Here is a 15,291-nt window from a genome sequence, read left to right as displayed (position 1 = left end):
TGTAGAAATAAAGCTATCATTTTTAGCGTTGTTATCGAAAAAATGGTTTTTAACTGTTGTAAATTGATATTATTAATACGTTTAGGATAGTTGTTAAGAATTAAAGCATCCGAGTTTAACTGTATCTACTGTAATTAGTAGTTAGTCATTGTCTATGTTGTATATATTTTTCACATGTTACTTTGTTTTACTTATTACATTTTCAAGATTACTTTGTTGTACAATTTATGAAAAACTTGCAAAAAGAAAATGTATTTCATTATACTGAAACCTCATTCATTAAGAATATGTATAGCTTAAATTAATTTTAAATTTCAACTCCTTGGCTAAAAAGAGCGCACCGTTCTAATATTTGTTTCAAAGTCTTATTTATATTCATACTTACTTGTAAAGCTAAATTTAATATCCAACTACAAGCCGATAGTATATATGTGGTCATTAAATTTGTATGTATCGTGTTTCTTAAGCATCTTAGATCCCTGTAACAAAAAACACGGTTAGATTTTTTTTTCATTTTTTTATTTTTATTTTTTATTGCCATTGTTGGCAGACGGACATACGGCCCACCTGATGGTGAGTGGTTACCGTCGCCCATGGACTTTAACAATGCCAGGGGCAGAGCCAAGCCGCTGCCGACCGCTTAATACTCTCCATTTATGTATTTTCTGCTATTGCTTAAATGGGTGAATGAGCTCACCGGTTCACATTATAATCATAGTCCATAGACATTAACAACTTAAATGCCGCCACCCACCTTGAAACATGAGTTCTAAGTCTCAGTTTTATGTATAAACAACGATTGCCCCACCCACCAAATGCAAATGCAAAGTCAGAGTGGTGGTACCAAGCCGTGCGAGCTCACAGGACGCCCTACCACCAGTAAGATGTTCTTGATGACATTCATAATATTCTTAAAATCAAGTGAAAAACGATAAGGTTAATATTTGTGTTTTTACAATATCGTAAAAACTGAAAAAGAAACATACTGATTTTTGTTAAATATAGTCTTTCTACGTCTCTGAAGCTTAAATTTTAATTTCTCATTTAGGTTCTTAGTAAATGAGTAAAAACTAAATTAGTATTTACATATTATACATTATAATACTAAGCAAATCCTAATCAGCTTATATCGCTACAGCTACGACAAAGACGTGTTCACACTGTTCACGACGAACTGCCATTTTTTTTGAATAATCAATAATCGAATAAAATAAAATAATGTTTTATATATATTGCTGATTTAAAAAAGATGTTAATAGCTCATTCCAATTGTAAGACAATCATTAAAACTATCCTTTATTGTAATTACTGTTGATTTACTATTATTAAAGAACTATCTCATGATTAAAAGACTCCGATTTTATGATCAATATCATCATTAACTTTTTACTTTTAACACAGTTGTTCGAAGTCGTCGCAAGCTATGCCATTGGAGCTATGGACACTGTAATGTGAATAAACAAACAGGAGAGCAAGACGACTTCGCAATAGGAACAGGTGTCATAGCTGTATCTTACCTTGTACCGAACCGAGTTAAGATATATCTAATAAAGTGAACATTGTATCGTACAGTGTAAGCCCGTGTAAGCCCGGGTGTTCAATCTAAATCGAACACACTGTAGTGAGTTTAAGACCAGGACTTTGTCCTGTGTTACGCACATACAAAATCAGAACAGTAACACCCTGACATCGAATACTAAAAGCTAAGCTAAAATCGAATACTAAAAGCTAACCGAATCAATAAATTCCGTAACGAAAATAAAACTTAACACCCCCACTCCGCCTACCATGTAGCTTGCATTCAACACATTCACTCGTTGCGCTTGCGTAGTGTTTGTGCATAAGCACGCGGCGTGACGTCGCACTGCATGCACGTCATGAAAAGTATGCCCATCTCTCTCCCGCGCGGTCTAGCTTATGAGTGTGAAGGGGACAGTATTGTTTTGCATTTGTTAATGTTTATAAATATAGCATGGTCTTATTTTGTTATTGTTTTAATATTAATTTATTATTGTCTAATTATAATTGCATAAGTTGATAAAAAATGCTATGCAATAGCTTTACCGCGGCAGTCCCCGAGTGCCATACGTTTTATAAAGATCCTAGTAGTGGGGGGTAATTAACCGATTATTAACGACATTTTACGTAGAGGACATTAGGTCACAGGGATTGTTATCAATGCGATGGGCTTACCAGATCGGGTCTCCTTTAAGATAGTGAAATGCTCTGAGGCAAATCAGATTAGCCGGTATAAATACGTTACGCAAGATCGTTTTAGCCATAGCGAATCGACTGATAAGGCAATGTCTTCATCGTAGTAATCTAGATTCAATCGCGTAGCAGACCCGAAACCGACTCACGAAGCATTGTAATTAACCAAGAAATTACACGGTTTTTTGAAATGAAAGTGATTTATCAACGCAGAAATTTGTTTGCTCACGCACGCGTCATATTCTTATCAATGCTTTGACTTTTTGAGGATAGGACGGTTTGTTCGCCCGCATCGATAAGTTTTTTTTTTTTGCTAAGATGGATGGACGAGCTTACGACCCATCTGGTGTTAAGTGATTATCGGAGCCCATAGACATCTACAACGTAAATACCGCCACCCTCCTTGAGATAAGAGTTCTAAGGTCTCGCTATAGTTACCACGGCTGCCCCACCCTTCAAACCGAAAGGCATTAGTATTTCACGGCAGACATGTATGCAGGGTGGTGGTACCTACCCGTGCGGACTCACAAGAGGTCCTACCGCCGGTTAAAATAGACTTGATTTCAGACATTTCCAAAATTTAAGGTTTTATGGAAAACTTACTCAGTTGTTGAGGTGTTTTTTTTAGAAGAATTAATTGAGTTGAATGCGATATAGTATAATACAATTGCTAAGGGCTGCTTTTTTTTCCTACCTAAGCTTGAGTGGCTATATCAACGTCGCCTTTACTAGTAAGTGAGCTCACGGGGTTCAAACCTGATGACGTTGCTTATACGAACCCTAGCAAGAGTCGTGCTTCGCAGAATCTACCACCATTTAAATGGTTCTTCTGTTGAGTTGTAAAAAGTTGTTGAAACCAAATAGCCGTTCACACATTGATTTAAAGTCAGTTTTTAACACCAATCCTTATTAACATATAAAGTATGTCATGTGCCTTAAATTGAAATTGAATTGTAATAACATTCAAATCACAAGTACATTTTAAAAACGGAACGCTTTACAGACCGGAACTTGCTTTTTTAATGCTTTTAAACCTCTTTGACAGGTTCGTTTGTTTTGAATGACAGTTTCCGTTGCATCGTACCTACGCTTAAAAACGGTTTATTCAAATGTTGGAACGGAAATGGAATGTTATCGCTTCGGTTCCTAAAAAATTACTGACCGAAGGCGATGGTTTTCTTAAACAGATTTTTTTTATACTACTCAATAATGAAAAAACTGAATAATAAAATTAGTAAAACCGTTTAGATTCCAATCGAGCCGAAGCTAAAACGAAAATTCAATCAGAGCACTCCGCTGTGGGATGACTCTTGAAGCGATTAATTACGTCACAGATACGGTGACTACACATACTACACAACCGTACATCGTAACGTTATTTTGTATGAGTTTTAGTTGGCACTTTTATGTACGGAGATAATTAATTGAAAAAAAAAAAACGTAATTGAACACTGTGTTTTGTTTTAATGGTCTATTTGGTATTAGGATTATCGACGCAAGAAGGAAGGAAACGACGAAAAATAAATTAATATCATTTCGTATTATAGATAAATATGGGTAATTTTGGTCATAGAATTTTAGTTTATAATTTTGAACTGGTTCAAATAAAAACCGCCGCCTAAGTCAGCGTTTTTATTATTTGTAATAATTAATATCTATATCTATAATAATATTATAAAGAGGAAAGATTTGTTTGTTTGTTTATATTGAATAGGCTCCGAAACTACTGAACCGATTTGAAAAATTCTTTCACTGTTTGGAAGAGCTACACTATTCCCGAGTGACATAGGTTATTATAATCTTTTTTGAAAAAAATTAGGGATTGTTACTAAAACTCTAATAATGTAACCCAAGGTGTAAAAGAATTACCTAAAATATTCTTTACATCGCGTGCCCTGCGAAAACTATTGATGATAGAATAAAATAATGTACTACCACTTTGTAGAACACATTATTATTTACAAAAAGTGTCGCGACAGCATATTATATCTAACTATTATAGTTATGCCGCAATAAGTGTTCTGTTATTTAAAAAAATAAAACAACGTCAAATATCGTTGAAATTTTTGTTAAAGACCTACTCGGTATATACAGTGTTTCTAAAAGCGAAAATTCGTAGTGATTTCTCATACCACGCCTTAAGAAGAAAATCGGTTCGAAAATTTTATTGGTAGAAGCTCTCTGAGTTGTATAGAAGCTAAACAATTTCCTTAAAATTTAGTATGTCTGTTTGATATTATTTATAAACGATTGCATTAGTTTAATAATCAAAAAGAACGTCAGTTATATCTGAGTAGTGTTCTATGTTAGTCACCCACATGTTCATCGACATGTAGTAATTATTTGAAATAGAAAAACTATTTATTTTGTTACATAAATAATGAAAATTTACGAACGTTCACTTAAACGCAATTGCGGGTCAGCTAATCAACACATGTACAAAATGTGTTTGATACACGTGTTTGCCTACATTTAAATAACTGCTTTAATTAACGTGACATCAACAGCCTAACTGAAAACAATGTATTTTAATGTTAAAATGTTAAAATAATTTGATTTTAAATCAGCAAACCGTCTAAATTGACTACTGGCGTGTAAAAAAGACATCAACACACTCCACGTCATTGCTTAGAAGCTTTTGTTAAAATACGAAAATTATTCACCGGCTTTACATAAAATGTCTAGTCGTTTTATTAAATCACTTTAGCTTGGTGATTTGGGTCGAAAGTTATTAAGGTGCAGACAGCTACGAGCTCTGAGTACCGAGCGTTCGGTTGTATATTACAATTAGAGAATTAATTGAGTTGAATGCAATATAGTATAATACAATTGTTATGGGCTGCTTTTTTTTTTCCTACCTAAGCTGATAGCCTTGCGAGGCTATATCAGCGTCGCCTTAACTAGTAGGTGAGCTCACGGGGCTCAACCTGATGACGTTGCTAACACGAACCCTAGCAAGAGCCGTGCTTCGCAGAATCTACCACCGGATCGGAAACGTGATCCACTGAGAAGATCCGGCGAGAAACTCAGTGGGCTGTGTCTGAGGGTTAATTTACTCGTCGAGCCCTTCGTCGCCAGCGACGGGTTCGACGAGGACGATGACCGGAACGGCTGCCTAGGTGAGCAGCTTGTATTGAGAATTCTGTTCTTATCAAAACATTACGTGTAACTTTGCGTGAATATTCACAGTTATATTTTGGGTTATACATACATGCATTGTTCGCCTTAATAAGTGAAACATTATTTATTAGCTTTGCCTTAAATATGATAGGTTAAGCGAACATTTTGTTACGTTTTTACAGACTATTGAAGTTTCATATAAACCTTAGAAAATTTTGATATTAAAAATATCGTAGAACGGTATCGAAGCCAGCGGATTAGTTCGTCAGCTTCGATACGTAAAACAAGCTACACTTTTTAGGGGGGTTTGGGTAATTACATCAGCATAATCTTATACAGCGTTTAATAATTACATTTATACATAGGGTAAAGACAACAATTAAGAAAAGTCGTTTAAGTAAAACATGTTATAAAATCGATAATTATTTGACAGATAGAGCGAGTCAGAATGAGATTCTTGCAACAGTTTCAATACTTTTATTTTTACACGCTTTATATTAGCTTCACTTGAATGTATGTTTGTAACTGACTTCTTTAGACGCGGCTTTGACCCACTTTAAACGGCCAGATTTCATTCAAACTTTGTAGATGTATCGAGGACCGATGACAATACACTAATTTGATAATAAAGTCGTATCTATGTAACAGATTTTTAATAAAAACACGATTTTACGCAAAATTATTTAGTATAAAAACAGACGGACAGAATTTAATAATAAAAAATTGCATTATTTACTCTGGTTTAGTTACTACCTTCGTATTTTTACTACATATTTAAAAACGTACACACCGGGCTTTACTGTTTTAATTTATGTATTGATGATATAGGTAAAAAAGATAATCCTAGTCACGTTTAGTTATACGGTTATATGTATTTGGTATATATGTATACGGTATAACCGAATATGGTGTGAACTCGCGCGTGTACGTCAATAGTTACTACACCCCAAACTTCGCTGGAAGCGCCAACAACTGTACAGAGCTTCGAAACAATCAGATGCGTGCTTATAGAGCACGAACAAACAAACAAACCTATAAATTAAATTATTCAACAAGGCGAGCAGAAGTTGTACAGTATATGCGTATAAAGCTGTACTCTATTTTATTAAATTATTGCTACGGAAAACAGACTGATTGTATGCAACATTTTTATACTTGGTCTGATTTTATTTTTCTTCTTGTCCTTATCCCACATTATGTGGGGTCTGTATGTTCTTTTATCATACGGTATAGGGATATGGCATGAGTTTTACGATCGACCGCGGGCTTGACGTTAACCCTCTTGGGGTTATATCTCCACATTTTTACTGGTGGTAGGACTTTGTGTGAGTCCGCACGGGTAGGTATCACCACCCCGCCTATTTCTGCCTTGAAGCAGCAATGCGTTTCGGTTTGAAGGTTGGGGCAACCGTTGTAACTATACTGAGACCTTAGAACTCATATCTCAAGGTGGGTGGCGCATTTACGTTGTAGATGTCTATGGGCTACAGTAACCACTTAACACCGGGTAGGCTGTGAGCTCGTCCGCCTATCTAAGCAATAAAAAAATATATCCATTGCAACATGCCATAAGGTATATACATATGTACGTACATTAATGGCCTTTCACTGTTTCATCTTTGCGTTTGATCGATGTAATAATAAACGAAGACTTACTTAAAATACAAGAAGACGAAGACGGCCAGCGATAAAACGGCGAGACTGAGAGAGTATCCCGTCAAGTATATGAGACTGGCCACGTCCGTGGGTGACACATTAGCGATCCGCTCCGTGCAATTCGAGTAGTCGGTGTAGTTCTGCCAAACACCGTCCAGACACAGACGAGAAGCGTTTTCTGTTGTAAAATAATGTCCATTATTGTTTAGTATATCACAATCGCTATATAATATATCGACGCTTGAAAGGCAAACGTGACTAAGCGACAATGCGTGAACTTTACAGTAGACTAATTTTAAGTTGAAATACCTGAAAAAAAATCTATCTATTTTAACGAATCTAGCTGTAGGATTGAAATGATTTTAATAGACCTAGAAATATATTTTTTTGCGCATCGAATATGGTTATTGTCTATGATTTATGTATAAAGCAGTTATTGTCGCTCAGTCAGATTTCCCTATCAAGCGTCGATATGTATTATAAAAACGGAGACCTTAGAAGTCATGTTTCAAGGCGGCATTTACGATCCAGTTGTCTATGGGTTCCGGAAACCATTTAACACCTGGTGGACCGTGAGCTCGTCCATTCACTTAAGTAATAAATAAACATAAAATTGTTAAAAATTCTATAGATTGGTCGTAAGAAACTGTTTTTCTTTTTGGTAATTACGTTGTATTACAAAATATCAAGTTCTTGATTATACTAGTTGTAAATTATAATTAATGCCAATGGCGATTGAATTTGGAATTCATTATTCTAAGACACAAAACAAACAGAAGAAAAATACATTACAGTTTAGTTATTGGGATTATATAAATTAATGATGTAATATTTTATTGATTATTTTTTTAAATTTTGTAGTATCTTTTAATTTACATTATACTAAGATTAGAAATTGGAAATTTTATTTTAATAGTTAGCCTTTCATTCATAATTAGATTCAAGTTTAAAATATTCTACAAAATAATGTTGAGAAAGTTAAGATTAAAATTATTTCAAATAGTATTTGAATACGCCTAAAATATTCGAAACTTTGTCGACAAACGCTCAAAGTTAAATCGAGAGGAAAATTTATTCCACAAATCCGTATTATTTTCAGTTTCAGTTTTCTTCACTATTGTTCCAAAGCTCGAAAATATTTAATATTAGGCGAAATTAATGAGTAACTAATAAAAAAAATATTTCTGAAAAAAAAAATAAGCAGTGCGATTATATTATGTTTGTCCTCTACGTACTACGGAATGAAAAAAGGAAAAACAATGTAATGGGTTCCAAAGCGCTTTGTGTGTTATCTGAGCGTAGGCGTTTTAACAAACCGTTTCAAAACTCGATAATTTTTGTAATAACAACGTAAGGGGCAAAACTGTATCTACTGTTTGAAAATATAGGTTAAAAAACAAACAAAAAACTAAAGCTTTTTGTTTGAAATAATGCTCATGTATTGATCTGTATTAAAAACCTATTAATTTTGTATTCGCACATCTGTAATTTTTTGGATTTTGCGTGGATTTTATTCTATTTATACGAATAAATTACTGATGGTAGGACCTCTTGTGAGTCCACACGGGTAGGTACCACAACCCCGCCTATTTCTGATGTGAAGCAGTAATGCGTTTCGGTTTGAAGGATGGCGCAGCTGTTGTGACTGATACTGAGACCTTAGAACTTATATCTCAAGGTGGGTGGCGCATTTATGTTGTAGATGTCTATGGGCTCCAGTAACCACTTAACACTAGGTGGGCTGTGAGTTCGTCCAGCCATCTAAGCAATAAAAAAAAAAGTTTTTGGAAGTTCCAGTATCTGATCTGTATTGTAATGCAATAAATTTCTGAAATTAATATTTGAAATGTTACCACTTACGTGTTTCATCGTATTTTATTCCAAAAAATTCTTTAAAGCATTTCTGGACGGCGACCGTGTGGCTCGGCGTCGGGTTCCAACACAACAATCCATCAAAATATGCCGGGCAGTAGTATTCTGTGAGATTAGCGTTCCTCGCCAAGCACTCGGTCCTTGCAGTCGCATTTTCGATAACGCTTTCTGCGCTTTCTAAAGTCTGTAAGTCCTCCAGTTTGCCGTTAAAAATGTACTATCAATTAAGAATTGCAGCTAAATCAGCTTTGGTTTGTTCTTTGGCTTCACTTATCAATACACAATCACTATTCGATCGGAACTAGAACTGGCTCATCCATCCCGATTCCTTTCACTGAAACGGGCTCAGGTATTTCTCGTGTTACACTAGATCGCGCCGGAGTCTGTATCGCAGCTCGGAGTCTTCATGAGAATGTTACCATGATAAAAATGTTTACACGCGGCTTGTGTTCTAACTTATCAAGTGATAACGCTCCGAAAGTAAACATCGGCAGTCTGCAGAAGTATTTGCGTATCGTACAAGGAACTTTCGTTTTTGCTTCAATTATGGCGGTGTCATTTAACATTTCTTGCCCGTACAACCTGCAGAGTAACAAGTTCTGGTCATATTGTCATTACGATAAGACTGTGTAAATGGTGAAATACACGATTTGTGTTAGAGTATTTGCTCCACACTGTGTGCTCTTTGATAAATAACCTTTCAATGATAGCTGCGATCATGCAGAGATAACCTTGTTACAAATTTTTGTTTTCTTTTTTTAGAGCAAATGAATTCATAAAATACTAGTCTCTTTATGCACTTATGTATTTAGTACGTTTTAACAAGAAATTTAACTATTACCAACTATTATTTATTCATCATCTAAATAAGGATTACAGTTTATGTATGAAATGTAATTATACATAGTTTCATCTTACGTAATTAGCATGTTTGTAATGTATGATGTGATCAATGCCGAGTACTTTCCCGTCATAGATATGCTATTGTGATTAAACAGGTATTAAAATGGCTGATTTTAATTAAAACAAGGAATAGCATGGGCAGGTAATTAGTTACCGATTAATTTTGGATTAGTTGTCTCAATAATTATTGGCGAATATAAGTTTCTGTTTCTTTAGTACATATATTTGTTAATAATAATATAATAAATATTTACTAACAATCACGCCACGTTAACTGGTCCCGTGCTAAGTTCGTAAAGAACTTGTATTACAGGTACCAGATAACGGAAATAAATGTAAGATTTTTATTATACACATACATATATTTAATAAACATCCATAACCCTGGAAAATACATTTTATATTTATCATACAAATATCTTCCCTTGGCGGGATTCGAACCCGCGACCCCCTTGTGTAGTGTAGTGACCATGTCACTTACCACTACACCAGACGGCCGTTAATGTAGTCTTATAGTCTTTTATGGTGGCCGCCACTAATTACATATCCGACCTAAGAGACCGGGGAACGCAAAGCCGCCGTCACCCAAAACATGTCTTGTCAGATCCCCCCGGATCCACTCTCGGTGCTTTAAGGTCCCTTAAGAACCGGTCACCGTCTTCGTCGAACTCGTCGCTTACTACGAAGAGTTACAAACTAACCCTCAAGTGAACTAACCCATAGACACAGCCCATTGACTTTCTAACCGGATCTTCTTACCGATCTGGTGGTAAATTCTGCGAAGCACTGCTCTTGCTAAGGCCAGTGTGAGCAATTTTCTCAGGTTGAGCCTTTGAACACACTTACCAGCCAGTGCGTAGTCGAATAGCCTTTTAAGCTACCAGCGAGTAAAAGAGAGAGAGAACATACTTTATTGCACACCAAAACACAATTAACATCAGAAAACAGACAACAAGCAGATACGTTTGTACAATAGGCGGTCTTATCGCTAAAAGCGATCTCTTCCAAACAACCGTTTAATTACCCGAAATTCTGGACAGATAAAGATATAGCAGGTATGTTGCGGTGTACTATTAACAATACATAATTAAAGAAAATACATACAATAAATATAGCGTAAGAGTAGGTAGGAGAAAAAGAAAAAGTTATAAGGTAGCGTTCTATGCAAAATTCATTCAAATAGGATGATGATATTGTGTTTTTTAATTTCAGTAATGAATGTAACGGGCAGGGGGTGTTTTTTTTTTTTTTTTTGTTATATGGTTGGCCCAGCTCACAGCCCACCTGATGTTAAGTGGTTACTGGAGCCCATAGACATCTACTACGTAAATGCGCTACCCACCTTGAGATATAAGTTCTAAAGATCTCAGTATAATTACAACGGCTACCCCACCCTTCAAACCGAAACGCATTACTGCTTCACGGCGGAAATAGGCAGGGTGGTGGTACCTACCCGTGCGGTCTCCCAAGAGGTCCTACCTCCAGTAAAAGTGATAAGCACAATCAATATTTGCTATAACTGAACACTTTGATTAATCGCAGTCATAGTCCGAGGAAATCGGCTGTCCTTCACATGCGTATGACAGATACAACAGATATCTACTACATTGTCTTTAGGTTTAGCAATGAGACTTCGAAGTCATTATGGCCTAAAGGATAACATGCTTGGTGTTCTGGTATCAAGCGATGCGACTGTGCTGGTGTTTCAATCCCGTAGATAGGTACCAATTTTTCTATTGTAATACGCATTTAACACACGTTCATGATTGATTTCCACGATGAAGGAATAATAACGTGTCATAAAGATCGAAGCCTCAAAAATATTAATTTGCGTAATCACTTGTGGAAGTTTTTTTTTTTTTTTTTTGCTTAGATGGGTGGACGAGCTCACAGCCCACCTGGTGTTAAGTGGTTACTGGAGCCCATAGACATCAACAACGTAAATGCGCCATCCACCTTGAGATACAAGTTCTAAGGTCTCAAGTATAGTTACAACGGCTGCCCCACCCTCCAAACCGAAACGCATTACTGCTTCACGGCAGAAAATAGGCAGGGTAGTGGTACCCACCCGCGCGGACTCACAAGAGGTCCTACCACCAGTAAATGTTTGTTATCAGCTTGCACGAGTGGGGACCACCAGTCTACCTGTTTCTGTCGTGAAGCAGCATTGAATGGTAGGACAGCTGTTACGCTATACACTTGAGACTAGATCTCATATCTCAAGGTGCTTGGCGACATACACGTAAGTGTAGTGTGAGTTCGTTAACCGATCTAAGCACTAAAGAAAAACTGTTCAAGAACGCTAACCATTGTATTGAATTTTCTTGCCCTTGCTCAAGAGCTGTTTTTGCAATTATCGAAGAAAAAACATTTTTCAACTAAATTGTACTGAGTATAAAAGTGATTTAAGTTTTGTGACCGAGAGATAAAATCTTTGGCATCCGATAAGCACTTAAGTTAATTATCGTTAAGTTTAACATTTTCCAAAAAGTAGGTAGGCGTAAAATTTACTTTGGTCTTGGAGTCTTTTGGATTATGTTTCGATAACAAAGACTTTTAGTTTGCAAATTCTTTTCCAATCCTTTTAATGAATATAGAAACTGTTCTATCTCTATAATCGCTGAAAGTACCTCTCGTGTTGCATGATTCAAGAAACTGTCACATATTAGTTGTATAATGGTTACTGTGGTCTTTGAGTTATGTTCCATCCCGGGTTGCTTCGTTGTTGATGTACCATTCACGAAAGAAAGAAAAAACAGACTTTTACAAAAATAAATGTCAAAGAATTTCAATGGCTTATTTCAAAGAAAGGGAAGCAGCAACTGTTAATTACGATTTGTTGAAGTTGAATCGTAATTAAAATTTACATCGACGATTTTATCGTTTTCCTGTTCTTTGATGTTCGATTTTACGAAGACCGGATTAGGATTACCGGCATTATTGAATTTTCTTACTTGATGTTCGAGTAGTTGACTTTTGACTATTTGAGTTGGTAAGGAGATTTCGTGGTCAGCAACATCAGTGGGCTGAACAATTTTAAAAGAACTGAAGTAGCAAGAGTAAAATTTCCACGAAGACACATAAAATATATGTAAATACAGAAAATTAATAAAATGCGAAATTTTTATGTTTTGGTATTTGAACGTCTTAATTTTGTTGTATAAATGTATAATATTATAATAAAATGCAAATCACAGAACCAGAAACGGATGAAGTTAAAGAGATAAGATTAGAAGTCGTCGTGGCCTAACGGATAAGACGTCCGGTGCATTCGTGTTGAGCGATGCATCGATGTTCGAATCTCAGGCGGGTACCAATTTTTCTAATGAAATACGTACTCAACAAATGTTCACGATTGACTTCCACGGTGAAGGAATAACATCGTGTAATAAAAATGAAACCCGCAAAATTATAATTTGCGTAATTACTGGTGGTAGGACCTCTTGTGAGTCCGCGCAGGTGGGTACCACCGCCCTGCCTATTTCTGCCGTGAAGCAGTAATGCGTTTCGGCTTGAAGGGTGGGGAAGCCGTCGTAACTATACTGAGACCTTAGAACTTATATCTTATATTATACTTATCTCAAGGTGGGTGGCGCATTTACGTTGTGGATGTCTATGGGCTCCAGTAACCACTTAACACCAGGTGGGCTACGAGCTCGTCCACCTATCTAAGCAATAAAAAAAAAAAGAAGATAAATAAGGTACCTCCATACATATATATTTTATTGCTTAGGTTGGTGGACGAACTTACGGCCCACCTGGTGTTAAGTGGTTACCGGAGCCCATAGACATCTACAACGTAAATGCCGCCAGCTATTTTAAGACATGAGTTTTAAGGTCTCAGTTTTTACAGTGCAACGGCTGCCCACCCTTCAAACCGAAACGCACTACTGCTTCACGGCAGAAATAGGCAGGGTGCTAGTGCCTACCCGTACGGAGTCACGAGATGTCCTAACAGTAATTACGCAAATTATAATTCCATCACAAAAATTGGTACTTGCCTGCGGAATTCGAACATCGTTGCATCGCTAGATACCAATGGACCGGACGTCTTATCTTTTAGGCCACGACTATTTTAAAATAAATATACTACTGGAGATATAACCCAGACGGGGTGACGTGAGGCAGACGGCCGGTCATAAAACTCATGTTAAATCTCTATGCAGTATGAAAGAACATGGTGTGCTAACCCCACATATAATAAGGAATATGGGCCAGAAAAAGACAGAAAAGTTGTCTAGCTGCGGAAATCACCCCGAAAAATATCAGATTTATCAGAAGTATCAGATTTATATCATTTCAAGCTTTTTTTTGGTAGAGGGCCGTACTTGATGTCGCGGTGTTTGCACCTAGGAGCCGCGCAGAGTATGAGGGACTTGACGATTTGCAGATGTTAGGAGCAGAACGCCGGCTCAAGGATGTTTTGTGGTTCTACTAACTAAATGACTCCCCTTACACACTTTCCCCCGATGTCTGACCTCTGCCAAGGACCGTTATCCCTAAGACGTACGACTGACGGATCGTCCAGGCAATACTGGACGATTCTACGTCCGTCCCTCTGTAAGGTAGCTCGTTAGACCACCTCAGGCTGTGCAGCTGGTGTTCCCGAATTCGCCGCTGGACCGGGATATCGCGTTTAACCACGATATATGGCCAACTGGACGACACTTCAAAGCGGCCATTGTAATATCACTTGCCATACTTTGGCACAACATTTTTTTGGTAGTTTTCTAAAAGATAAAGGTATTTAGCTTGTAAGTAATAATTATGTCATGTGTAGGATATCCATTAATACATTGTAAAAATGAAAGTTAAAGTTTAAATGTAAAAACATATTACATTGATTCCCTCGAATTGGCATTCAAATTACCCTGATTTCTGTTAAAACCAGATCTAATTTAACTTCCTCAAAGAAATGTTATAACTTAATAATAACCGAAAGTCTAAACATACCGTTGACTGACGAAACTCCCGAGAAACGAAAACAAGAACTTATCAAAACTCTGATTTCGATGTTCCTTTTTACAATTACAATGAAATTGTGAATTTGTTTGTGACGGTACTAGTCGTCTTGGAAACACGCAAAAAGCCTTTTATTTTTAATAACAAAGCGCCAGTAGGCGTCTATTAATGGAAAACCACCCAACAACCCAAAATCACATAACATATTCTTTTTATGTAATTCAATGGCTTAGTAATAAAACGGAACTCAATAAAGTTATATAACTGTCGGTCAGGTGAGCATCTTCTAAGCGATAAAAGACTTTGAAACAAAATTGTGGCATGTTGTTTGTCTTTTTTCGAAACTTATGTTCGAGCGACCTCGTATGAAACTTTCAATCGTTCTTCTATTTGAGAAGATAAAGTACCTTCGAACCAAATGATACTTTTCAGATTTATTCATAACGGATAAATCAAACACTTATTTTACTTATTTGAACTTTTTCAGTATTTCATAGGAAATATTAGATTTAGGTCAAAAATAATAATGCCTAGACTGACGCTATTAACAAAGGGTTATAAAATACT

The 15,291-nt window shown here is 36.4% G+C and overlaps 1 protein-coding gene across 4 annotated transcripts in view; it reads right to left on the bottom strand.

Moving 5' to 3' along the window:
- LOC101743146 (diuretic hormone receptor) overlaps window positions 1–15,291 on the bottom strand; it is a 204,603-nt gene that overhangs the window by 28,630 nt on the left and 160,682 nt on the right. For 3 of the 4 annotated variants that reach the window (XM_021352745.3, XM_021352744.3, XM_062674009.1), the window contains 3 exons: window positions 8,848–9,441; window positions 6,988–7,165; window positions 386–479 (listed from right to left, as the gene is read on the bottom strand). In XM_021352745.3, the coding sequence (XP_021208420.1) occupies window positions 386–439 (54 nt within the window). In that variant the 5' untranslated portion in view covers window positions 440–479; window positions 6,988–7,165; window positions 8,848–9,441. Of the gene's footprint in view, window positions 1–385; window positions 480–6,987; window positions 7,166–8,847; window positions 9,442–15,291 lie in introns of those variants that run through there. The other variant, XM_021352746.3, reaches the window with a different exon arrangement.

This window comes from Bombyx mori, chromosome 19 (assembly GCF_030269925.1).
Source record: "Bombyx mori chromosome 19, ASM3026992v2".
NCBI classification, from domain to species: domain Eukaryota; kingdom Metazoa; phylum Arthropoda; class Insecta; order Lepidoptera; family Bombycidae; genus Bombyx; species Bombyx mori.
The sequence above is the reverse complement of the archived record's forward strand: the minus strand, read 5'-3'. Positions and strand labels throughout refer to the sequence as shown.